We start from the raw sequence: 27,030 nt of genomic DNA, 5'->3' as shown, positions 1-27,030 counted from the left end.
TTCATGATAAAATACTCAAAAAATGGAGTATAGAAGAAGCATACCTAAATACAATAACCATATACAACACAGCTAGTATCATACTGAACAGGGAAAAACTGAAAGCCTTTCATCTAAAATCTGGAACAAGACAAGGATGCCCACTGTCACCATTGTTATTCAACATAGTACTGGAAGTCCTAACAAAAGCAATCAGACAAAAAGAAAGAAAGAAAGAACGAAAGAAAGACAGACAGACAGACAGAAAGAAAGAAAGAAAGAAAGAAAGAAAGAAAGAAAGAAAGAAAAAGAAAGAAAGAAGGAAGAAAGAAAGAAAGAAAGCAGGCATAAAAATTGGAAAGGAAGAAGTCAAATTATCCCTGTGTGGAAAAAGTATGATCTTATGTTGGGAAAACCTAAAGACTCCTCCAAAACTTATTAAAATTGGTAAACAAATTCAGTAAATTTGCAGAACACAAAATCAACTACAAAAACCAGTAGGATTTCTATATGCCAACAGTCAACAATCTGAAAAAGAAATCAAGAAAGTAATCCCATTTACAATAGCAACAAATAAAATACCTAGAAATAAACTTAAGAAAAGAAGTGAAAGACCTTTATAATGAAAACTATTAAACATTGATGCAAGAAACTGAAGAGGACACAAAAAGTTGGTGGGTATTTTATATCCATGGATTGGAAGAGTTAATATTGTTAAATATCCATACTACCCAAAGAAATCTACAGATTCTGTGCAATTCTCATCAAAATACAAATGACATTATTTATAGAAATAGAAATAGAAAAAAAACCTCCTAAAATTGATATGGACCCAGAAAAGATCCAGAATAGCCAAAGCCATCCTAATCAAAAAGAACAAAACTGGAGGAATCACATTACCAGACTTCAAATTATACTACAGAGCTATTATAACTCAAATAACGAAACAGCATGATGCTGTCATAAAAGCAGACATATAGACCAATAAAACAGAATAGAGAACCCAGAAATACATCCATACATCTACAGCAAACTCATTTTTGACAAAGGTGCAAAGAGCATACACTGGGGAAAGGACAGTCTCTTCACTAAATGATGCTGAGGAAAATGGATATCCATAAGCAGAAGATTGAAACTATATCCCTATCTCTCTCTCACCATAGACAAAAATCAAATTAAAATGGATTAAATACTTAAGTCTGAGACCTGAAACTATGAAACTTCTAAAATAAAACATTGAGGAAACTCTCCTGGAAACATGTCTGGGCAAATATTTCTTCAGTAATACCCCAAGAGCACAGGCAACCAAAGCAAAAATGGACAAATGGGATCACATCAAGTTAGAAAGCCTCTGCACAGCAAAAGAAGCAGTGAGCAAAGTGGAGAGACAACCCACAAAATGGGAGAAAATATTTGCAAATCATCTAATAAGGATATAAAAGGAGCTCAAAAACTCTATAGGAAAAAAATCTAATAATCTGATTGAAAATGGACAAAAGATCTGAATAGGCATTTCTGAAAAAAAAAAAAAAGACATACCAATGACAAACAGATATATTAAAAGGTTCTCAACATCCTTGATCATCAGACAAATGCAAGTCTAAACTACAATGAGATATCATCTCACACCTGTTAAAATAGCTGTTAGCCACAAGATAGGTAACACCAAATGCTGGTAATGATGTGGAGAAAAGGCAACCATGTACACTGTTGCTGGGGATGTAAATTAGTACAGTCATAATGGAGAACAGTATGAGGTTCCTTAAAAAAACTAAAAATTGAACTATCTTATGATCCAGCCATTCCACTGCCAGTTGCACACCCCTAAGAAAGGAAGTCAGTATATTGAAGAGATATCTGTACTCCCTTGTTTATCGTAGCACTATTCACAATAGCCAAAATTTGGAAGCAACGTAAGTGTCCATCGACAGACAAATGGATAAAGAAAATGTATATATACCCAGTGGAGTACTATTTAGCCATAAAAAAGAATGAGATTTAATCATTTGCAACAACACAAATGGAATTGGAGGACATTATGTTGAGCGAAATAAGCCAGGCACATAAAGATAAATTTTACATGTTCTCATTTATTTGTGTGAGCCAAAAATTATAGCAATTGATTTCATGGAGCTAGAGAGTAGAATGATGGTTACCAGAGTCTGGGAAGGGTAGTGAGTGGGGGATAGGGAAAAGTGAGATAGTTAATGGGTACAAAAATATAATAAAATAGAAGGAATAACATTTAGTATTTGATAGCACAGCAGGGTGATTCAGTTAATAATTTTTTACATGTTAAAAAATCTAAAAGAATATAATTGATATGCTTCCAGAATAAAGAAATAAGTTTGTGAGGTGATGGATACCCCATTTATCCTGAGGTAATTATTATGTATTATATTTTTGTGTCAAAATATCTCATATATCCTACAAGTATATACACCAACTATATACCCATAAACATTAAAAAATTTTTTTTAATCTAATTATGCTACCCTTTATTCTCAGCATAAATAATAAATTCTTTACTATGAGCTACTGGGCCTTATTAATCAACTCTATTCCAAGTCAGCCTCTTAAGACATATTCAATAATATACTCCTTAAGTAAGCATTCAAGACTAATTTTTTAGTTCCAATGAGTTTTTCCCCCAAAATCAGTATAAATTTAATGAGTCATAAGAAAAAACAAGGCTCAATGGCACTTCTGGATCTTTCTAGATGAAGTGATTTTATGTCCCATTTTTCCAGGATAGTATTTGTTTACATCCATTTTATAATGACTTAAAAGAGGATAGTTTGTTTTGAATGTACCTTTTAAGTTCTTATTCCAACTTTGAAAATGGATTTTTTTATGAATTAAAAGAAATATTAAAATATAGATTATAAATATATTACCTGGTTCAAAAGTGGCTACAGAAAGAAACTACATAGGAAATATAGAGCATGACATTATGAAAAAACAAAAGTGAGATAGAGATCTAAATTTTTTACCAAAGATTCAGAATATCTCAATTGTTTATATCAAAGAATGAGGGAAAATGTAGCTAATGAGAATGAAAGCTAGGATATTAAGCCCTGCCTCCTATCCGTTATGTTGCTACTGAAAGTATATCCACCAAAAAAATCATATGATGATAAGAAGACAAAAGATGTTCTACAGCATTTGACACCTAATTAAAGTGCTTAGAAAGCTAAGAATATCAATTTAAATGCAACAGCTGCATCATGCCTACTAGTAGAATACTGGAGCCAGTCCTATTAATATCATTTATAAAAGAAGGAGCTTGCTCCCATCATTACTATTTAACTTAGTATTACATGCCCAGAACTCAAAAGAGTCAACTACAAAACTGTTGAAATTTATTTAAAAGTTTAGTGAAGTGTCTACTATCAAGATAAAAGTTTAAAAATTGATCATTTCCTTCTATCCCAATAATAACTAGTTACAATAAATGAGAGGCAGGATAATATTTCCTTCACAATAGTAACAAAAATACAAATAATATAGGAATACATCTATCAAGACATATGTAGGACTTTATTAAAGAAAAGCTTTCTAATGGTTGTAAATTGTTTTAATACGTGGCAGGTATACTTCCTTATAGGAAGACTAAATATTATAATATATCAGACCTTTTCTAAATAAATTTCTAGCCTTTCCATAGTCCTATCAAGGCCTATAGGCCTTTACAAAATGATTCTAAAGATATTTGGAATAAAAATTGGTAAGAATAGCTAAGCATATTTTCAAGAAGAAGAGAAATATGTGAAGAGTTTCCTCAGTAAAAACCAAAATATAAAATTATAGTGTTCTTTATGACTGTAGGATGACTATAGTTAATAATAAATTATATTGTTTCAAATAGCTAAAGAGGATAGTGAATGTCCCAAGCACACAAAAAATGATAAATGTTTGAGATGATGTATATGACAGTTACTCTGATCTGATCACTATATACTATATGTATTGCAACATCACTGTATACCCTATGAATATGCAAAATTATTATCAATTTAAAATTAAATTAAGTTTTAAAAAATAAAATAATTAGAAGGTTATAACTTGGCACAAGAATTAATAGTCAAATAAATGGACCAGAATTTCCAATATCCAGCCCTGAAAACAGTCCAACAGTCATATGTACACACACACACACACACACACACACACACACAGAGTATTCCCTTTCCAAGACCCCCAGTAGATGCCTGAAACCATAGATTATCCAAACCCTATATGCACTATGTTTTTTCTTAAACATAGATACTGAGGATAAAGTTTAACTTAAATAAATTATCCACAGTAAGAGACTAACAACAATAACTAATAACAAAATAGGACAATATGGCAACATCAGTACTCTTGCATGTTGACAGCATTAGTGAGAAAAATAAGGTTTATTTGAATACAAGCACTGTGATACCCTGACAACTGAGAAGACTAAGTGACTAACCTGCAGTTGGTGTATACAAGCATGGATACTGCTGGACAAATGAATGATTCAGGTCCTGAGTGGGATGGCACAATATTTTACCATGTTACTCAGACCAGCAAGCAGTTTAAAACTTACAAATAGTTTATTTCTGGAATTTCCCATTTAATGTTTTTGGACCACAGTTGACCACAGGTAACTGAAATTGTGGAAAATGAAACAGTAGACAAGGAATGACTACTATATGTGTTTGTGTACATATACCTATGAACACAGAAGTTACTCTGGTTGGAAAGCGGAAAGTAGCAAAGTAACATAGATTATTTAACATATAATGCTTAAAAATTGGCTGCATGGTGAACAATTATGCTAGATGTTTACTCCACATGATAGATGAAAGTACATTCCAAATGGATTGAAGAGCTAAACAAAAATACCAAAATCATTAAAAAAAAAATTAGAAGACTGTATTGGTGACCTTTAACCTAATTTTTAAGATGATAGTAGTAATAATTACTGTATCCACAACTGTCATCTATTGAATGATTACCATGTGCCAAAGTATTATGCAAAGCAATTTACAGATATTATAATACCAAATTACATGTGGCAGCAGCAATTAGCATCTCTATAGGAAGGCCATGTGGGAAGGCCACAGAACCAACTAGATGTTAGTTGCAGTTTGAAATGAGAGCTGTATACCTCTAAATCGAGCCTCATCACCACTTAAGGTTTGTTTGTTTGTTTGTTTTTAATAGGATTAATAGAATTATTAGATGCAAAATGCCTACAGCACTGTCTGGTCCTGTATGAACATGAGCAATTATTCATTTAGCTATAGTAGCTAAGAATGCAAACTATTGACCATGTACTTGACAGCTTGTTCACTTTGCTTTTTCTTGAAAACACTGTAACTTAGTTTATCCCTCTATAAATAGGTATAATAATAGTACTTCTATCATATAATTATTGGAGTATTAAAAAGTTAATATATATAGAGAGAGATTGCTTAATCTGTGTCTGGCATGAAGTAAGTGCTCTGTCAATATGTGATACTACTAACTGTTGGGCTTTGCTATCTTCCCTCATCAAAACAGTAGAAAAAGAAGGACCACAAACGGCCAACAAAGGGGTAATCATAGATTTAAAAGACTATAACCCAATATTGGAATACTATTCTACCATTAAGAAGCATGGTTATAAAGATTATGTAGACATAAGACAATTCTCATGATAGAATGTTAAATGAAAAGCAGGATTCAAAAATCTCAGGGGAATATTTTCAATATTGTTATATATACATTATTTGTATGGTTGTACATACAAACACATAGACATATATAGTGTATAGAAAACAGATAATTAAAGAAATATACTTCATGTAAGTGGAATCATGTAGCATTTGTCTTTCTGAAACTGACTTAATTTACTTAGCATAACATCTTCCAGGTTCATCCTTGTGGTCACATATTGCAGGATTTCTTTCTTTTAAAGGCTAGGTAACATTGCATTGTGTTTGTGTGTGTGAATATATATATATATCACATTTTTAAAATCTATTAATTGGATGGACATTTTTGTTGTTTTTACATTTTGGCTATTGTAAAGGGTGCCTCAATAGACATGTAAGTGCTAATATCTCTTTCAGATCATGATTTCATTTCTTTTACATAAATACCCAGAAATGGAATCGGTGGATTATATGGTAGTCCTATCATTAGTTTTCTGATAAACTTTCATGCTATTTCCCATAGTGATTGCACATAACTGTTGCCTGTGAACAGTGTGCAAGGGTTTGAGTTTTTCCACAACCTCAACACTTGTTATCTTGTGACTTTTTGATAATAGCCACCCTAATAGGTTTGAGATGATACCTCATTGTGGTTTTCATTTGCATTTCACTGCTGATTAGTCACATTGGACATCTTTTTATATACCTATTGGCCATTTATGTTTTTTTGTTGAAGAAATGTCTGTTCAAGTCATCTGCCCTTTTTTAACCCCTCATTTTGAAGAGAGAGCCTGTAAGTTGCCTTTTCATTCTGTTGATTGTTTCCCTTACTGTGCAGAAGCATTTTAGTATAACACAATCACATTTGTCTATTTTTGTTTTTGTTGCCTGTACTTTTGGTGTCATATTCATGATATCATTGCCAAAACCGTCAGGAAGCTTTTCCTATTTTCTTCTAAGAGTTTTGTTTCAAGTCATGACATTTAAGTCTTTAATCCATTTTGGGTTTACTTTTGTGTATGATGTGTATATACCACACAGTATGAGAGCCCAATTTTATTATTTTGCATGTGTATATACAATTTTCCCAGCACCATTTCTTGAAAAGGCCATCTTTTCCCTGTTGTATATTCTTGGCACCCTTGTCAAAGACCAGTTGACCATATGTGGGTGGATTTTATTCTGTTCCATTGGTCTATATGTGTCTCTTTATGCCAGCACGATACTGTTTTAATTACTGTAACTTTGCAAGATATATTGAAATCAGGAAGTATGATGCCTTCAGCTTTGTTCTTTTTCAAGATTGTTTTTGGCTAATTGGGGTCTTGTGCGCTTTCATATGAAGTTTAAGATTTTTTTTATTTCTGTTTAAAAATGCCATTGGTATTCTTTTTCTTTTTTTGAGATGGAGTCTCACTCTGTCACCCAGGCTGGAGTGCAATAGCGTGGTCTCAGCTCACTGCAACCTCCGCCTCCCAGGGTCAAGTGATTCTCCTGCCTCAGCCTCCTGAGTAGCTGGGACTACAGGTGTGTGCCACCATACCTGGCTAATTTTTGTTTTTTTAATAGAGGTGGGGTTTCACTATGTTGGCCAGGCTGGTCTTGAACTCCTGACCTCATGATCCACCTGCCTTGGCCTTCCGAAGTGCTAGGATTACAAGCGTGAGCCACTGCACCTAGACTGCCATTGGTATTTTTATAGGGATTGCATAGAATCTTAGACAACTTGGGGTGTTATGGAGATTTTGACAATAATGTTTTACAATCCAGTAGCACTGGGTGTCATTTTGTTTGTGTCTTCTCTAATCTCTCTTACCAATGTTTTAAATAATATCCTTTGAAAATTTTTTATGCCTTCAAGCACCTTTATAAATAGTCTCTAAAATTTCAAAAGTGAAAGTATTTACTTCCTAGTTTGCCACACCAAGACATTTGTATAACGTAAGTAGAAATTCTTTGTTATGATCAATTTTTTGTCTGACATCAATATAAATAAAAAATTATATGAATGAAACTGTTGAGAGACAAAGAAGTGGCTTTTAAATGTGACAAATAGAGATTAATTTATCAAAATACTAAGGGCTTTTTGACAAGGAATTTCAATATTATTTATATTTTACTATGGTTATAAGTGACTTTTCTAGCTCACTTAAATAGTTATTTCCAGGGTCATTCACTTAAGAAGTATACATTTACAAAAGTCAAGGCACATTTCAAGTTGCCAAAATAAAATTGCTGATGCTGTTTAGCTTGATTCATGTCAAATCAGTGAATTATAGCTTTGGTATTTTTTACTCCTCTGTTTTCAGTTTTACATCACCTCAGGAACAGATTCTCAAGCACTTTGCTGCCTCAACATGCCTTCTGTGGCTCAGTGACTTTGTTTTGCTCCAAATTACACAAGGCTTATTTCTGCCACAATTACCAGTGCTCAAATTTATTTGTCTTGCGTCTCCACATCTGGGACATCAACCAGAACATGTGGAAAAGCATGTCTGCATCATTATGGTATCAGTAAAGCTGAAAGAATTAGTGGAAAGAATGTTGGACTTGGTTTCCGACAGCTGTGAAAGTGATCATGGGTTCTTCTATGGAAGCCTTCATTTTCTCATTATAAGATAAAAACAACAAAATGTGTTCTATCTTGCAGGGTTAGTTATGAGTATGCAATAATGAAGTATTTATAAATGCATTTTGTAAGGCTAAGTATTTTTTACAAATATAAGATGTTATAACTTATTTATAATTTTTTAAGCTTTCATTTTAGGTTCGGGGTATATGTGCAGATTTATCGTATGGGTACACTTGTGTCATGGGGGTTTGTTGGGCAGATTATTTCATCACCGCTGCTAAGCCTAGTACCTGATGGCTATTTTTCTCCTCCTCTCCTTCCTTCCACCCTCTACCCTCAAGTAGATCCCAGTGTCTGCTGTTCCCTTCTTTGTGTTCATGAGTTCTCATCATTTAGCTCCCACTTATAAGTGAGAACATGCAGTATTTGCTTTTCCATTCCTGCATTAGTTTGCTAAGGATAACGGCCTCCAACTCCACCTATGTTCCAACAAAAGATGTGATCTCATTCTTTTTTATGGGCTCAACAGCGAGCTCTCAGGAGCTAACAGCCCCAGCAGCAGGGAAAATTGAAATGGAAGAGTTCCCTGATTCCCATTGCAGGATGTGCAACAGGGGTGTGACTCACCTGCTTGGTCACCCCACAGCTCAGACCCCTAGGGGAAGCATGCAGATGGGCAGGTACAGAGGCCAGGGAGAATGCTTTTGGGCTACAGCCCCAAAGCAGAGTCTAGGGATGGGTGTCTGCAACTCCCACAGCTCAAGTGGGCATGTGTTACCAAGCTCTTTCAGTTTTGCCATCTGCTGACGGCTTGTGCATTAATCAGCTGAATAGACCCTCTGCCTTATCGCGAGGGCAGAGGGCAAGTGTGACAGCCTTCTGTATCCCGAGCTCTTGCCCAGTGTCCCAAAAGAATTGGAACACACACAGGCTTGAAGGATGAGTGCAAGGTTTTGCTGAATGGTGGAGGTAGAGCTCTGCAAGTTGGGTGGGAGCCAGAAGGGGGGATGGAGTGGGAAGGTGGTCTCCCCCTGTTGTCGAATCGCCCAACGGCCGGACTCTTCTCTGACCACCCCTGGCCAAACTCCCCTCAGTGTCCCAACATCCCTCCTTTTCTCTCTTTCTCTGCCAAATCGTTCTGCTGCCTCTGGTATGCTGGTCTGCTGGTCTCGATATTCAACTGCTTGTGTGTGCCTGATAAGGTCTCAGGTTTACATGGGCACTGGATGGGGGGTGTCACAGGACAGGTGGTCTTGGAAAACACAACATTCGGGTGTGAAAAGAGAAGTGCCTGTTCTCACTCAGGTCTGTGGGCACAGGCCCAAGTGTGGAGCCCTCTCCAGGAACTCGGCCCTTCTGTACCCAGCACTTCCCTGGCCCGCTCTCGTATCAAAATGAGTGCCTGAGTTTAGAAAGAAAGCATGGTGGCACACTATAGCAACCTCTCGATTGCTCAACCAAGTTTTCAAAGGCTTGTTAAATACTTCTAAATATAAATTATCTTATAAGTAGTTGATCTATAATCTGACTTTAATATATAAAGTGAGGTTGTCTGAACTGAACTGTTGTGAGGGTTAAATAAAATAATACACATAAAGTTCCTGACATATATGAAGTGCTAATTAAGTTGCAAATATAATTATTTTGTTCACAAATGCAATTTTCTAGGCATGATTTCAACAAAACAAAGCCAAACAGGTTTATACTATACTCTTCAGGTTATCTAACCACTTTTTTGGTTGCTTAGCAATGAAGGACAAAAAAAACAAAGCTACCAGTGTGACTAAATACCTAATTCATATGATTGGAATTTCAGACCTTAGAAGTTTTTCAATAGTAGACATTGTTCTAATTGTGAAAATGGTAATAAACATTCCAAATTTGACCTTGCACTCATATTGAAATACATTCCTAGGTATAAAGGCTACACTACGCTTTCACAGTATTAACTTATTTGGAAGGTATTTTCATAAAATAAAATTTTTGCTTATTATTGAATAAATTTAGACTTTAATTTTCCATTTTAAAACAATAAAATGCATCAGGATCATGTGTTGTTTTTATTTTAATTATCTTGAGTTAATGAGTAAAAAACAGAGGCAACCTTCATGTGTTAATAAATATTTGACAAATGTGAAAACAATGTTTTCAGAGTACTTCAAGGAGACATGAGTAGAATTGAGCAAAGGGGAATTGAGTGATGAGAGGGCACACAGTAGCATAAGCAAGCTCTACTCAGAAAGACTGACATTATGGTAATCAATCCATATACTCACTGAGAACAGATACACCACACTGATTCTAGCTCTGCAGGTACCAACTTGAAGCATTCAGTAGCAGCAAATGTAGTAATGAGAATATGAAGAATATTCTGTTATAGATTGTTAAATTATTTTGACATTATAATATGGAGTACAACATTGAATTGACTGGCTCATTGAAATAATGCTAGAGTCATTTTTAAATGGTGTAGTGTTTAAAAGAAAAAAATATCAACCGTGTTAATGACAGTGACTCAGAGGATGGTCCATAATAATCAAATTTAAGGATTCAAGTTAACCACAAGTAAAATAGAAACTATCCAAGCATATTTTTATAACATTAAACGAAATTTTAGCAATTACTTAAAACATCATTTGTCATGCCAAATTAATTTGAATGTTGTTAATTTTGGAGTTTCCATTGGTATCAATTTACCAAAGTACTTTGTTAAAGACTTTTAGTAAAAATAACTTAAAATTTAACCAGAATATAGAATATTATTATTTATGGCTGGGTATGGTGGCTCACGCCTGTAATCCCAGCACTTTGGGAGGCCGAGACAGGCGGATCACGAGGTCAGGAGTTCAAGACCAGCCTGGCCAACATGGTAAAACCCTGTCTCTAATAAAAATACAAAAAATTAGCCGGGCATGCTGGCTACTAATCCCAGCCACTCAGGAGGCTAAGGCAGGAGAATCGCTTGAACCCAGGAGGCGGAGGTTGCAGTGAGCACAGATCGTGCCACTGCACTACAGCCTGGGTGACAGTGTGAGACTCCGTCTCAAAAAAAAAAAAATTATTATTTATTATATCTTAAGGAACTCTCATTAGAACCCCCCCAAATTTGTTAAACATTTTTGAAGACTTTTTATTAAAGTATGACATGTTAAATTTGCTTCAATTTTAAAGCAATATATGAGCTATAACCATAATAGATATAAAAAATTGATACATATTTTAGCATTATTACAATAAAAATAATTTAAGTCAAAGATAGGAGTTCTCATGGATGTTTTCTTTGAAAAATAGTCTATTATCTTACTCAATGTAGGAAAATTTTTGGAAACCTAAATGTGTTATATTGCTAATATTAAAGCACATGTCAAACTTAATGCTTGTTTTCCTTAAAAAAAAAAAAGTACAAAACTGCTCACAACCTCAAGATTTAGCTTAAAAACCAGCAACTCTGTGAAGCTTTTCCTGACATCCGCACCACCACAGTTAACAATAATGAGTTCATCACTTTCTGTGATTCCTACTCAAATTTTACATCTCACCCTTGGAATCTATCAGCATACACTGTTATGCTTTGATAACAAAGGACCACCAAATCCTAGCAGCTTAAAACAACAGTGGTTTCTTTCTTTTCACATGAACGTCTGTCAGCTGGTAGTTTTGCTATGTACCATCCATTTATTCAGCCCTCAGGCTAATGCAGCAGCACCTTTCTAGAACATGCTTGTCACCCTGGCAGAGAGCAAGAGAGCTCTGGATGGTCACCCACCATCAACTAAATGCTCCAGCTCAAAAAATGACAGGTTAATTTCCGCCGTCAGTGGCCCCACCTAACCACAAGGCAGCAGACATGGACATGCTACCCTGTGCCCAGAAGGGGTTGAATTTGGCACAAACTCCCACACTGCAGGTAAACCCCTCTGGGAGGTAGGCCTTAAAGGAATCACCAGAATCTTGTCAAGGGGATTATCTCATTGATTAATTTCTTAGTAAGAACACTTAACATGAGATATACTCTCTTAGCAAATATTTAAGTGTAAATTATTGTTGACTATAGGTACAATGTTTCACAGTAAATGTCTTGAGCTTATTCATCTTGCATAACTAAAATTTTATGCCTGTCCTTTGTTCATTGCAGCACCATTATTCGCAATAATCAAGATGTGAAAACAACCTACATGTCCATCAACAGATGAATGAATAAAGAAAATGTGGTATACAAATGCAGTGAAATAATCTTCAGCCTTTAAAAAGAAGGAAATTCTATAATACACAGCAGCATGAATGAACTTTGAGGACATTACGCTGTGTGAAGTAAGCCAGTCATAGAGACAAATACTGCATGATTCTTCTTATATGAAGTATCTAAAATAGTCAAACTCATAGAACCAGAGAGTAGAATGGTGGTTGCCAGAGGCAAGTGGGGTGAGAAATAGGAGATCATTTTTTTTTATTAGAGAGGAAATAAAAAAACAAAAACCTTCTTTTTAATTTCTCATGTTAAATAGCCTGTATTTGCCTTAAAGAGATGAAATAGCCTCTGCATACAGCCAATGTGTAAAGTGAAAGAAGACAGACACAAGGATGACATACTGCATGATAACATTTATGAAGTTCAGCAAGATGTAAACCTCATGGATGGTCATAGAACACAGAGAGGTGGGCAGCTCGGGCACAGGGCTGACTGGGAAGAACACCTCGTGAGGAGCTAAGAAAGTCCTGTCTCTTGATCTTAGTGGTAGTTACATGGGTATATACATACATAAAAATAGATCAACCCCTTTAAGATTGGACTTTTAAACACGTTTTTCCTTAAAATAAAGGCTTTTACAGCTACTCGGGAGGCTGACGCAGGAGAATAACTTGAACCTGGGAAGAGGAGGTTGCAGTGAGCTGAATTAGCGCCACTGCACTCCGGCCTGGGTGACAGCAAGACTCCGTCTCAAAAAAAAAAAAAGGGTTTTAAAATTTTCTCATGTGTAGAACTTGGGCTGAGAAGAAATAAGAGATCCATGTGAATCCATCTCTTGTCTAACATATTGTTAAGAACAAAAAGAACACTGAATTGGTAGCTCAAAGAAGAAAACTCTTCAACAAGAATTAACATAAGAAAGTAAAAATTGGTGTACTTGGGATGTTTCCATAAATTCTATAAGCAAGCTTTTTCTTAAGTGATTTCAAATCACTCTCTTCTTCAATAGAAAGCTATATCCAGCTGATACATTTAATCAACTCTAAAGATACTCTAATGTAGTTGAAAACAGATGCTTCCTGGAATAGGCTAATAGAAAAAGCCAGCTTGTCAGGAACCCTTGTCAATAGACATAAAGTTTTAAACAAAATTATTGATTCATATGCAGGACTAAAATGCACATGTTGAGGGGACATAAAGTTCTGTTTTTTTATTAATAAGTGGGAAATATTCTTAATAATTCTTCCTTATTATGAAATCTTTATTCCATATACCACTATTTATTGAGGTCCTTGAAAATCCAACCTTTCATTCTGCGTGGTCTTTGTAATTACTTAAGAAAATAAGAACCATATTTGGAGATTAAGTCCTTCTGGAGAAGTAGCATTTATTATATAATACTTTTTATAAAGAAATGTGCATTATTTTAGAAATTAAATGTATTGCGCATATAAAAAATAGACTAGTGATTTTTATGTGCCAAATAAAACTAGCTGGTTTCTTCAGATTATTTAGTAGTTTACAAACAATGATCCATCTTAATGGTTCTCAAATGTGTTCAAATGGCAGCGACATCGTGGGACTCTTCAAAATATTATAATCTTTGTACAGCACTTTGAAATTTTGATATTTAATTCCTTAACACAAACCAGGAACTACTTTCTTAGCAAAAGAAACAAAAACAAAAAAACACTAAAATTATATTATATATGTAATAGTCATAATCATTAGTACACACACCCTTTGAAAAGAAAAATGAATTATCAAATTAATATGTTGAATCATTTTCAAGTTTTTCTGTATTTACTCATTTGCTACTTTTAAGTTTTAACTCTGTTGATTATCATATTATTTATGAAAGAATGAGAAAATTGATATCATTCAATTTTAGCCTCAGAACTTTTTGTTTCAACTTACAGAATACCAGACTGCTCTTGCTTGGTTTCATGGTCAATGATAAGAAATGGAAATCCTTTTCATGTTTACTATAACCAGTGGGGTTTTCTTAAGATTTAATTTTATTTCAGTTTTCTTACTGCAGTGAAGTTGAGGGAGTTTAGCATGTATTTATATATAAAGGCTATACTAAGAAATATCACAGGAGAATGGTCTCCAGTATTTTTCTTACTCCTGTACTAGCATAAAGAATTTTGGCAAACTGTGTACCTCTGCACATTTTTAACTTACCAACTAAGACGTTTTATCATAAGCTTAAATAATTGCAAACAGTATAATTTCTGGTATATTTAAATATTGACGTGTAAATAAAACTGTTAAATCTTTTAAATATATCCAAAAAAGATATAAATATCATTATCAGTTTTAATAAATATTTGAATTAGCTCTTTTATAAGAGTCAAAAATTTTACAATGCTCCCTTTTCTGCTTGTACCTTGTATTTCTATTAACTTTGCCTGTAGAATTTTACCCAAATCAAATCTACTTTCATATTTGAAATTCTTTTGTTAATCAGTCTATCTTCTTTGGCACAAAAATCTGCACACACACACACACACATATATATCAAAATATTGTTTTTTTAATTTTAGACTATAAGGCTGTGTTAAAATATTTCCTCTAGATTCAATTACCATTTTAATTATTAGTAAACAATTAATTATATAACAAAATTATAAATACTGATAATTTTAAACATAGAAAAGTAAAATTTTATTTAAAAACATAAGTCTGTGGATGTGGCTGTTTTTTACAATTGGTTCACTATAGTTAAATATTAGCCATTTCTAGAATGAGCTAGAGTTGAACAGACATTTCATTTCTATTATTCATTTTTATAGACATAAGTGCTGAGAAATTATATACATGGAAATGAAAGGAATTTTGTGTACCAATGTCACTCAATTATTTGAACTGTTTTCAAGTTACATGGTAAAAGTCACATACTAATTGTATCAGTTAACTATCACACTGATCTATCAACAAAAATTATTTTTAACAATATCATTTAAAAAGAAGAATTAGAAGCCACTTGAGTTGCAAATGAAATAGTTACACACCATGACAGCAATATACATTTACCAGTTCTGTAAAGTATGCTCAGATGGACTTATCAAGACTATAAAATGACTCTTAATTGTACTTTTACTTTTTTATGTAGAAGCAAATTATTTGAATTGACACACTCAAAAAGAGTTGGAAAAAAAATTTTAAATGCTAATTTCAATACACCTTAGCCGATATAATTTTTGATCATACATTTTTATTTTGTCATGTGTTTTAAATATATTTTTGCCAAAACCTGGCACTATAGATTTAACTCTTTCAAATTATGGAAAATGTCTGTCATATAACCTAATTAGCAGTCACCATACTGCTTCCTTCTTTGACTGCTAAAAATTTCTATACTTTGGATTTTCTGTCAACCTGTATCCTCTTTGGTGAACAAATATAGCTATGGAGTATGGGAGAAAAACAAAAATTTGAGACAACATTATTTGCAAGACATTGTGCAAAGCTATTCCTTGTCTCTCAATTTATTGACCTTCTCCTAGCTCACTGTTGCAGTGTGATAGGTCTCTTCACTGTTCCTTACCAAGCAGACACCTTCCACCCTATCAGGAAATAATCCCTCATTTCATAAAGACTTCTACTCAGTTATCACCTAATCAAATATAGCAACACACTGTTCACTGTCTTTTTTACTGTGCTTTGTTCGCATTATGTTCACCTGATGTATATTTATTTCCTTATAGTTTGACTCTACTCTCACCAGCATTTAAGATCCATGAGAGCAAATATTTTGTTGTTTCCTATTGTATCCCCAAGATCCAAACCAGTGCAAAGAATAGGATCTCAATAGATATTTGATACATAAGTAAATGAATGAATGAGAGTCTTTCTGACCTCAATTAACAGTCATATATTACAGGGAAAAAAAGATACAAACAAGCACAGGATTAATTATAACCTATTTTGCCAAGTATGAGCATTTTAAAAATTGCTAACTAATAATGACTGATTTTCTAAATCAAATAAATCTTTAACACTAAAAACCATCAGGAATCTATTATAACAGAAACAAGTGCATATATTTAGCTGTTCTAGAAATTCAATGTATTTTTCGTATTTTCTTTCCTACTAGTAAATATTTCAGCAAGGAAATCACAGCTCCAGATACATTGGCTGTCAACCCTTATCTGGGCCACACCACAATGCTAACTTATTTTCACTTATCCTTGAGAAACGATCTGAAAATCTGCCTCTGCTAAGACATCAGTAGTTAATAACTGGATAAAAGCATTAAAATATATTTGAATGCTAAAGAAGAGGTTGTGTGATTGATTCAAGATAAAACTGGAAAACGTCTAGGGATGCTAGAATTTTTCACCTGAAAGAAAGAGGGAGTGTATTCTGTTGGTGGGATTTGGGGCTTTAGAAACCAAATGATGAGAAGAAAAGTATTTTTCAGAGCATCCTTCACATTACCTGCATAAATGGGTAAGCAGCCACAGAGAAACTAAAGGAAGTTGTGACATTTCACCAAGCATAGAACCTGAGATCTGGGGCAAGCCTGAAGCAGACAGAATTCGCTGATCACTGCTTCTTTCCCATCCTACCTCATTGATGGGGCCCACTTACATGTAATATCATAAGAGATATCATTTTATGCTTTGCCTCCTTGCTGTTTCTTTTGTTTTTAGTCTTCTGCTATATGGTGCATATATTCATTGATATCTTTTACCTCTAGAAGTTTGGAAGGTACGTGTGCTGTTTTACTTGTAAGTCCTAAAATCAAGCCATTAGCCTCTAATTATCAATGTCAAGAACGAAACAGCAAGTGTTTGCTTTTTCAGTGCTGAGATAATTAGTATATTTGTGCCTTCCTCAACACCCATAACCTTTTTTTGATGTTGTTTTGTGTTTTAATTATGATCTGTTATGTTTAATTATGTTTCAATTATAGTCTGAGATCATTCTAAGTATATTATCCTTTCAAAAATTGTGTTTTTTTAAACACACAACAGTTGTTCATACTTTCTTTGAATGATTTCAGTGCTCAACATCAGTGCTTTCCTATCATGACATAGATTATGAGTTTTTACTCTGAGGTAACTTTCATATAACTGACTATACCTTCAAGTAATGCTTATTGTCAGGGACTCCAAGAAAAATGGTTCTTATCTTGCCATACTCATCTTCACTACTAACTGGAACTCCCCCAAATTAGAAGGTATTAAAGGCCAAGACTACCTCGTTTCCTACAAAGTCTGCAACACTTCATTACCTTCTTAGAAGATAATGGAATCTTTGATGACTGCGTTAATCTGGTACCATCTGTGCTATATCTACTAGAAATCCATTGATGTTGTATTCATAGTATGCCACTGCTACTACTCCCTACTACTATTCACTTATCATTTCAATCAGGATTAGGGGAAAGAACAGTTCTGAAAGAAAGACTTAATCACATCACTCCTTTGCTTCAGATAGCCCAGCTAATTCCTTATCTAGAGAATAGTATTCGAACTGCACAGAAGATCCTTCATTACCTGGTCCAGACCACCTTGAATTTGCACCTGACCAGTGTCTTACTCACCTTGCCCTTGTCCTGGTCTTGTTCATATATATAGATAAAAACAGAGCAAAACTTTTTGTCCTTAAATTGGTTTATTTAAGGTCCAAAATTCAAACCATCCCTTATTTTACTTATTTTATTTTTGGTATTTTATTTAGCATTAAAAATCTGAATGAAAATCAACTCAGAGCAAGCAAACACATCAATAGTGATCAAACATGGAAACATACAATATAAATAAACACAGGGCAATTATCTATGAAAGAGTTATCTTTGCATTTTGACAAATAACAAGGGAAGTATCATCCTAGGCAAAGCCATCTACAGTGCAAGCCAAAAAACACTTTGAAAAAACATTCCCAGTGCTTTTGGCTATGAATATTAGCTTCTCAATGTTAACAAACATGAAGAACTACTCAAATCAACCAAGGATATCATTCACTGACAGTCACTGGGAACCTCTCGGAAAGTGTTAATCATTCATGACTGTTTGACTGTATTGACTGACAGGTCAAGTATTTTTTTTAGTAGTAATATCAAGTGAAGAACATCTTTTTATAATTTATTTTACATTTTCCTCTAGAAATTGCTTATTGCAAAGTTCTATGAATTCCTATAACATTTATACATAGAGTAACTGTTAAACCTAAGTTAAATTCCACAAGACATTACTGTGTTTTATGAGGTCAGCTTTCCTGATCTATGTTAAGCCTTCTTCCAAATTACACTCAACCAGCTAGGAACGTTAGGTCATGAATTCTTCACAGCAGAGAGTAAATATGCTTATTTTGACTGGGATCAAAGGACAGGCCTTCAGTATGTTGATATATTTGCTATAAATTTCTAAAACTATGTACAAGAATTGCTCCCACCTCCTTTAGTTTTATAACCATAAAAAGCTGTTTATCGAATAAATCTGTGGACTTCTTAAAGTTTGGGTAATAAATCAAGAAAAAGGAGATAATTTTTTTTTGGATAATGGTAAATCTAAGTAATTTTCATTTGCTAGTTTATTCTAGTCATATCTTTATTAATCTAAGTTTTTTATACTTAGAGTAATAAAATAACTGGATTTGCACTTATGCACATCTCAGTCTTTTTAATTTAAAGTACATGTAGTTATGAATTATTAACCACTTTTTACTATTAGATGAAATCAAGTTACTACTAATTTTATGTGCGCATTTCTATCAGGCATAAGAAAAGTTGTTAACCTTCATTTCTAGTTAATCTAACACAGTCTTTTGATGACAGATGCCTTTTATCATCCCAGAGTCAGAGAACTCAAGAAAAATTAGGTGCCAGAGTCTGGTGCTGATCATAAATCCAAACGACACAGTCTTGAATGCTACAATCCTGAATGTTGAAATACAGAAAGATCAACATCTCTAAAGATCAAAATCTCTAAAGTCTAAAATCACTAAAACCTAAAATTTCTAAAGTCTAAAATTCAAAAAATCGAAATTCCAAAAGATTAAAGTCCCAAATATTGAAATCCTGAAAACCAGATTCTGGGTAATGTATTAACGTGTTTTCGGTTGTAGGCAGGATGGTTCATATTAGTTGCATCATGTTAGGTGGGACTATTTCCTTGCTATTGTCTTTATTTGGAAATTAAGTATGATTTGAGGAGGTACATATGAGTGCCAAGTTGAGAAGGGGTGGACTTGTGGACTGATTAAGGAATACCTAGAAAGCTGGTACAGCATTATTTTGGGTGTATCTGTCAGGGTGTTTCTAGAGGAGATTAGTGTGTAAATTTGAGTTGAGGAGGTGGGGAAGATCTGCTGACAGAGTACTGCTGTTACTAAAAGTGTTAGAAATTGGATTACTGCCTAATGAAAATTTTTAATGGGCTTTTCAGATAAAAAGCTCTCATTATAGTTTTCCTAGCATTAAACTAAAAGATTTCTTTCTTTACTTTCTACATATGCTTAACACATGTCTTCTCTTCGTACATTTTTTTCCACTTTCCAAGTTTTCTTTTAGGATCAAGGGGTACATATGCAGGTTTATTAATTGGGTAAGTTGCGTGTCATGGGAGTTTGGTGTACAGATAGTTTTCTCACCCAATTAATCAGACTAATACTCAATAGGAAGGTTGTTAATCCTCCAACCCTCCACCTTCAGCCAGGCCCCTGTGTCTATTGTTCCCTTTTTGCATCCATACATACTCAATGATTAGCTCTCACTTATAAATGAGAACATGTGATATTTGGTTTTCTGTTCCTGCATTAATTTGCTTGGCATTATGACCTCCAGTTCCATCCATATTGCTGCAAAGGCCATGATGTCATTTTTTTAATAGCTGCATACTATTCCAAGGTGTGTATGTACCACATTTCCCTCTCTCTCTCTTTTTTTTTTTTTTTTTTTCTTGAGACAGGGTCTTACTCTGGCACACAGGCTGGAGTACAGAGGTACAATCACAGCTCATGTCAGCCTTAACCTCTTGGGCTCAAGCCACTCTCCTGCCTCAGCCTCTACAGGTACATGCCATCTTGCCTGGCTAATTTTTTTTTCTCGAGACAGGGTTTCACCATGTTGCCCAGGCTGATCTCAAACTCCTGGGTTTAAGCAATCTACCTGCCTTGGCCTCCCAAGATGCTGGGATTACACGCATGAGCCACCATGCTCGGTCACCACATTTTCTTTCTCCAGTCCACTATTGATGAATATCTAGGTGGATTCCATGTCTTTGCTATTGTGAATAGTGCTGCAATGAACATACACATGCATGTGTCTTAAGGAAGAAAAATTTATATTCATTTTGGTATATAACCAATCATAGAATTGCTGGGTCAAATGGTAGTTCTATTTTACATTCTTTGAGAAATCCCTAAACTGTTTTCTACACTGGCTGAACTAATTTACATTCCCACCAGCAGTGTATAAGCATTCTCTTTTCTCTGCAACCTCTCCAGCATCTATTATGTTTTGACTTTTTAATAATGGTCATTCTGACTGGTGTCTTATCATTTTGATTTGCTTTTCCCTAATGATTAGTGATATTGAGCATTTTTTCATGTTTGTTTGCTGTGTGTATGTCTTCTTTTGAGAAGTGTCTGTTTATGTCCTTTGCCCATTTTTCATTGTGTTATTTGTTTTCTGCCTACAGATCTGTTTGAGTTCCTTATAGGTTCTGAATATTAGACCTTTGTTGGATGTATAGTTTGCAAATATTTTCTCCTACTCTGTAGGTTGCCTGGCCTCCCCAATTGCTGGAGCTACAGCCACTGTTGCCAGAGATCCAAGGTCCCTGGGTCTCTGCATGTATCTGAGCTATGGGTCTGCCCAGACCCCATGCAGCTCTCTTGTCAGTCTGGAGGCCCTGGGTTGGGGGGTGTCAGTGGGGATCTCCTGAGCCCAGGGTTGCTAAGGTCTGTGGCAGAAATGTGAGTCCATGGGGGCTGTCACTCCCTCACTGTTTTCCTTGGTGGTGATCCTGCCCTGGCTCTGTGTCAGTCCCATGTGGGTGGCTATCCTGTCTAGCTGTTCCCTGTTCTCCATAGGTCATTTTCTTCCTCAATTAATCCCAATGTGTCTACCTGGATGATCCAGCTGAAGAGATAGTGTTTATGCCCCATTCATTCTCTCCATGACAGCAGCATGCACTAGCTGCTTCTATTTAGCCATCTTGGCACCCCCATCTTTGGTACATGTTTTGAGACCAAGGTTATTATTATTTTTCTTGCCAGTGTTGCATAATTTCTATTGCCTCCTACAGGGGAGGAGATGACTTTTATTAGGTAGAGCAAGCACTCTTTGAGACTTACCAACGTTAACCAGTTTTGAAAATGGAGGGAGTAATTGTGCTCTTCTTCCATCCTTCAGTAAACCTCCCCTCAATCTCCTTCACTTTTTTTTCAAATTCTCCCCAAACTTTCAATTTTTAAGCATCTCAGAACAGACTTTGTCCTCTTCTTTTGGTACCCTCACTGTCTCGGTGATTTCGTCCAGGCTTGAGCTTTGATCCTCCATCTCTCTGCTAATGCTCCCAAATACTTATCTCTAGTGCAGACCTTGCTCCCAAACTCCAGACTCATACATCCAACTGCTGACTTGCCATCTCCACTTGGATGTCCAATAGTATGCCAATTCAGCATGTCCAAACTAAACTCCTACCCTTCCCCCACAGAGCCTTTGTGCTGTCTCTTCCTTCTGCTGCAACACTCCCCCAGAAAGCTGATTGGCTAAATTCATCTCCTACAATCTTTTCTAAAATATTACCATTTCAATTAATCCTGCCCTGACTGCTTTATTTATACTGTAACCTGCTTCTCTCTCTAACCCTAGGCCCCTAGACACCCTAATCCTCCTTACTGTTCCTGCTCTACCTTTTTTGCCCACAGCACTTTTATAACCTACTATTTGATTTCCCTATTTATTTTGTATCGCATCTCCCATCCCTACTCCCCAGGATATAAGTTTCTTAAGGGCACCATCTTTTTCTCTTTAGTTTATGGTATATCTCCAGCACCCAGTACACTGCCTGGCACATAGTAGTTACTCAATAATTTATTTATTGAATGAATGTATGCCAATAAACAAACCCATTTCTAAACTCCCAGTAGATGTAAACTTGTGTATACAATTATGAATGAAACTTTAGCATATGAAAAAAAAATCTATCTTATTGCCCTCCACACTGCACTATTTTCTTTTCCTCCATGCATTAACTCCTTCTCTTGTTTAGTTACTTCTCCTCCCTTCTCCTTTCTTCTCTTTCCTTGTCAAGTGCCCGGTGGTCTTTTGCTGCACCTTGGCTTATACTCAGTGAACTGTTGAAAAGTGGAGTAACACACAAGCGAAAGCCCTATTTGAATCTCTTTTCCTAGAATTAATATCTCTGGACCTTTGTTCTCATTACTATGTGTGCAGAAAATTCAGGAAATATTCTCTGAATTTAACTGAGATCAGCAAAACTATATACCCAATTAGCCCAGACTTAACTATATTGTTGAATGAATATGTAAAGAAGCTTTAAAATGAGGGTGTGTGTGTATTACGACATACAATGTTGTCATCTAGGAATGAAAGATTATGCATGTGATGTATAGCCAAACAGGCTCTAAGACTCATAGAAAATGAAATCATTTGAATTTTATATTCTAGAATGCATGGCTTTTAAATGCTGGATTTTTTCAACTCAATCAGAATTTAACAGGCATAGATTCTGTGAGTTAGGGTACAGAGTTGACCAATTTTTTCAGATAAGAACATGCTAGATCTAAGGTAGCTATTAAAATATTAAAACCATAATCTCGTTTCTTTTTCCCTTCTAGTATGTGAATGAGAATTTCTATAGTGCTGTGTCATATCCTCAGCCTGGACTAGGAAGCTCACAAGTTCAAATGTCATTCTAGAACCATGTTGAATTCAGGTGTTTTTTGCTGAAGATATTTCTGAGTGGCCAAAGCATTCCTGCTCTTTCATAAAATCTAAAGAACTGATTACTCCAGTACTTAGTGGCACTTTTACTAATAAATATAATACTTGAGAGGTTTTTTGTTTGTTTTTCTTTACCAAATATATCTTTTGTGAATACTTTCTTCCAGTCTGTGTCTTGCTTTTTTATTGTCTTGACAGTGATTTTTACAAAGCAGAAATTTTAAATTTTAATGATGTTCAATTTGTTATTTTTTTCATTGATTATGCCTTTGGTATTGGATATAAGAAGTCATCACCAAACTCAGTTCATCTAGATTTTTTTCCTGTGTTATATTCTAGGAGTTTTATAGTTGTTTGATTTACATTTAGGTTTTTGATCCATTTGGGGTTAATTATTGTGAAGAGTGTGAGGTCTTTGCCTAGTCTCATTTTTTTTGCATGTTGTTATCCAGTTGTTCCAGCACCATTTGTTAAAAAGTCTCCTCTTTTCTCCATTGTGTTGTGTTTGTTTTCTTGTCAAAGATCATTTGACTATATTTATGTGAATCTATTTCTGGATTCTCTATTCTATTACATTGATGCATTTGTCTACTCTTTCACCAATACCACACTGTCTTAATTACAGTGGCTTTATAGTGAATCTTGACATCAGGTAATGTCTGTCTATCTTTTTCTTCTTTAATAATGTGTTAGCTATTCTGGAATGTATGCCTCTCCATTATAACTTTTATAATCAGTTCATTGATAGTCACTAAATAATTTGGGGGATTTTGACTAGTATTGCATTAAATTTATAGATCAAGTTGGCAAGAACTGACATTTTGACAATATCGAATCTTATTATTCATGAACACAGAGTATCTATTTACTTAGTTCTTTGATTCTTTTATTAGAGTTTTATAGTTTTCCTCATATAAATCTTGTACATATTTATTAGAATTATATCTAAGTATTTTATTTTTGGAAGATACTAATGAAATTGTATTCTTTTTAATCTCAAATTCCACCTGTTCATTGTTGGTACACAGAAAAGCAATTGAAATTTTATGATACCCTTGCATCTTGCAACCTTGCTATAATCACTTACCGGTTCCAACATTTTTTTTTTGTTGATTCTTTCCAATTTTCTAAATACACAATTATGCCATCTGCACACAGTTTTATTTCTTCCATCTCAATCTATACACATTTTCTTTTCTTGTCTTTCACAGCAGCTAGGACTTCCAATATAATATTGAAAAGCAGTAGGGAGAGGGACCATCCTTGCCTTGTTCCTGATCTTAGTGGAAAATCTAAGTTTCTTACTATTAAGTATGATGTTAGCTGTGGGGTTATTTGGTAGATATTCTTTATAAAGTTGAGGAAGCTTCCCTGTATTCCTAATTTACTGAGAGTTTTATCATGCATGGATATTTGATTTTCTCAAAGGCTTTTTCTGCATCTATTGTAAACCTCCATTGTTAAGGTATTGACTGACATAATTTTCTCTTTTGCTGAGAGGTAAGTTCCTCTTAAGATAAAAATTGAAAAAATAAAAAAAATCTTTTGTGGGAAACTTGGAAATATGGAAGTCAGTTGAGTGACAGAGAAAACAAAGAAGTCACAAAAATATTATTATTCATTTGTTGAACAAATACATATTAAGTGTTTATTATGTTCCAGGTTCTCTTCTAAACAGTGCGGACAGAGCAGTAAACAAACAAGACCAAAATAGTTACACTTATGAAGCTTATACCATAGTGGGGAAAGACAATGAAAACACACACACACATATTAAATTATTTGAAATATAAAAGGGATATGGGCTATGAAGAAAAACAAAGTGGCGAGAAGGGACAGAGAGGGTAGATCGGGTACATCTTACAAAAGGGAGGTGTATTAGTTTTCTGCTGCTAGGTAACAAATTATCACAAACTTAGTGGCTTAAAACAACACCCACTGTCCAGCCTCAGCTTCAACGTGTGCTGTGCTCAGGATCTTACAAAGTTGCAATCAAGGAGTCAGCCAGAGCTCGTTTCATCTGAGGCTCAGGTTCCTCTTCCAAGCTCATGTGGTTGTTAGCAGAATGCATTTCCTCCCAACTGTGGAACTCAGGGCAGGATGCTTCTACACAGCCAAAAGAAAAGATTCTCTGTAGTTTACAGTCTCTGAGCTCCGGAAAAATCTAGTCACTCTTTTAAATGAGCCACCTGATTAGATTAGCACCACTAGTATAATCTCCATTTTTATTTACTTAAAGTCAAATTGATTTGAGCTCTTAATCATATCTGAAAAATTCTTTTCACCTTTGCCATATAAGGTAACGTTATCATGGAAGTACTATCCCATCTCTTTTGCCATATTCTTTCAGTTAGATGCAAGTCACAGGTGTACCCACACTCAAAAGGAGGGTTTTACAAAAGGCTGTGATTCATTTGAGGCCAGCCCAGAGTACACCTGTCACCAGAGGTTATAGGAGTCTTCAGCAAAATAAGGAGACAGAGCAAGTGGATATTTAAGGGAAGAACATTACTGACAGAGGAGAAAGAAGTGCATAGTTCCACAGGTAGGAATATGCCTGGGAAGTTGAACATCAAGCAACAAGTCCAGTGTGATTGGAGCAGCAACGCACAAGGATAGTGCGAAGGTGGTCCAGAGTGGGAACAGGTTGCCCAATTTTACAGAGCTGTGAGGAATGTTGTCAAGATATTCTACATATTACGTTTTTAACATTTTCATGAAGTCTCACTCTTTCAGCAAATCTAGAGGACAAATAACAAGAAATGAAAGGTACTTATGTATTTTGTGACACTATCAGGTGTCACAAAAAAGCACAAGTTGTGATTATTTGTTCTCATCTTAGAGAATTTGAGCTCAATTTTAACATAGCTGCATGTTGCTTTTCTGCAAGGAACAAGGTCACTTTACTATACTGGGGCTCTCAACTTTGTCATTACAGTTAGAATAAAATGGAACTCTTTCCTGAATAAAGCCATGGGAATAATATGTAACTAAGATAATCATTTAATTCAAGGGAAGCGGCGAAGCACTGGGTTCTACATCTTATAGAAAATGAAACAGAAGGTGTATAGCTGAAGTAAACAGAAAGTAGAGGCAAAAATAAACCAGTTCCAGAAGACATCATGTTAAGTGAAATAATCCAAGTACAGAAAAACAAACATTGCATGTTCTCACTTATAATGTGGGAGCTTTAAAAAATGAATTCATGGAAGTAGAGAGTGCAATGATGATTGCCAGAGGCTGGGAAGGGCAGTGGGGAGGAGAGCACAGAAACGGGTTAGTTATGGGTGCAAAAATAACAATTAGAATGAATAAGACCTAGTACTTAGTAACACAACAGGGTGACTATAGTTAACAATAATTTATTGTTGTTAACTATAATAATTTATATGCTTTTAAATAACTAAAAGTGTAGAATTGGAATGTTTTTAATACAAAGAAATGATAAATGCTTGAGGTGATAGATACCACAATTACTCTGATTTGATCATTACGCATTGTATGCTTGTATGACAACGTCACGTGTACCCCATAAACATATACAACTATCATGTACCCATAATAATTCACATAAAAATTTTAAAAACAAAATAGAAAATAAAACTAGTTCCTGGAATGGCTGGTAGTGGAATATCATTCTCTGTCAAGTTCTCTGCTTCAATTCTCCCTTTCCCCTTTATTGGAAACAATTATTTAA

General features: G+C 34.8%; 1 protein-coding gene across 2 annotated transcripts in view; it reads right to left on the bottom strand.

Moving 5' to 3' along the window:
* FBXO4 (F-box protein 4) overlaps positions 1-27,030 on the bottom strand; it is a 201,982-nt gene that overhangs the window by 54,429 nt on the left and 120,523 nt on the right. The window contains exon 6 of one of the 2 annotated variants that reach the window (XM_054488452.2): positions 18,103-25,439. The exons of the other annotated variant lie outside the window; for it this stretch is intronic. Within the exon in view, the coding sequence (XP_054344427.1) occupies positions 25,312-25,439 (128 nt within the window). The 3' untranslated portion in view covers positions 18,103-25,311. Of the gene's footprint in view, positions 1-18,102; positions 25,440-27,030 lie in introns of those variants that run through there. 2 annotated transcript variants of the gene reach the window in all.

The sequence above is a fragment of the Pongo pygmaeus genome, chromosome 4 (assembly GCF_028885625.2).
Source record: "Pongo pygmaeus isolate AG05252 chromosome 4, NHGRI_mPonPyg2-v2.0_pri, whole genome shotgun sequence".
NCBI classification, from domain to species: Eukaryota; Metazoa; Chordata; class Mammalia; order Primates; family Hominidae; genus Pongo; species Pongo pygmaeus.
Note: the sequence above shows the minus strand (reverse complement) of the source record. Positions and strands in the feature narration are given on the sequence as shown.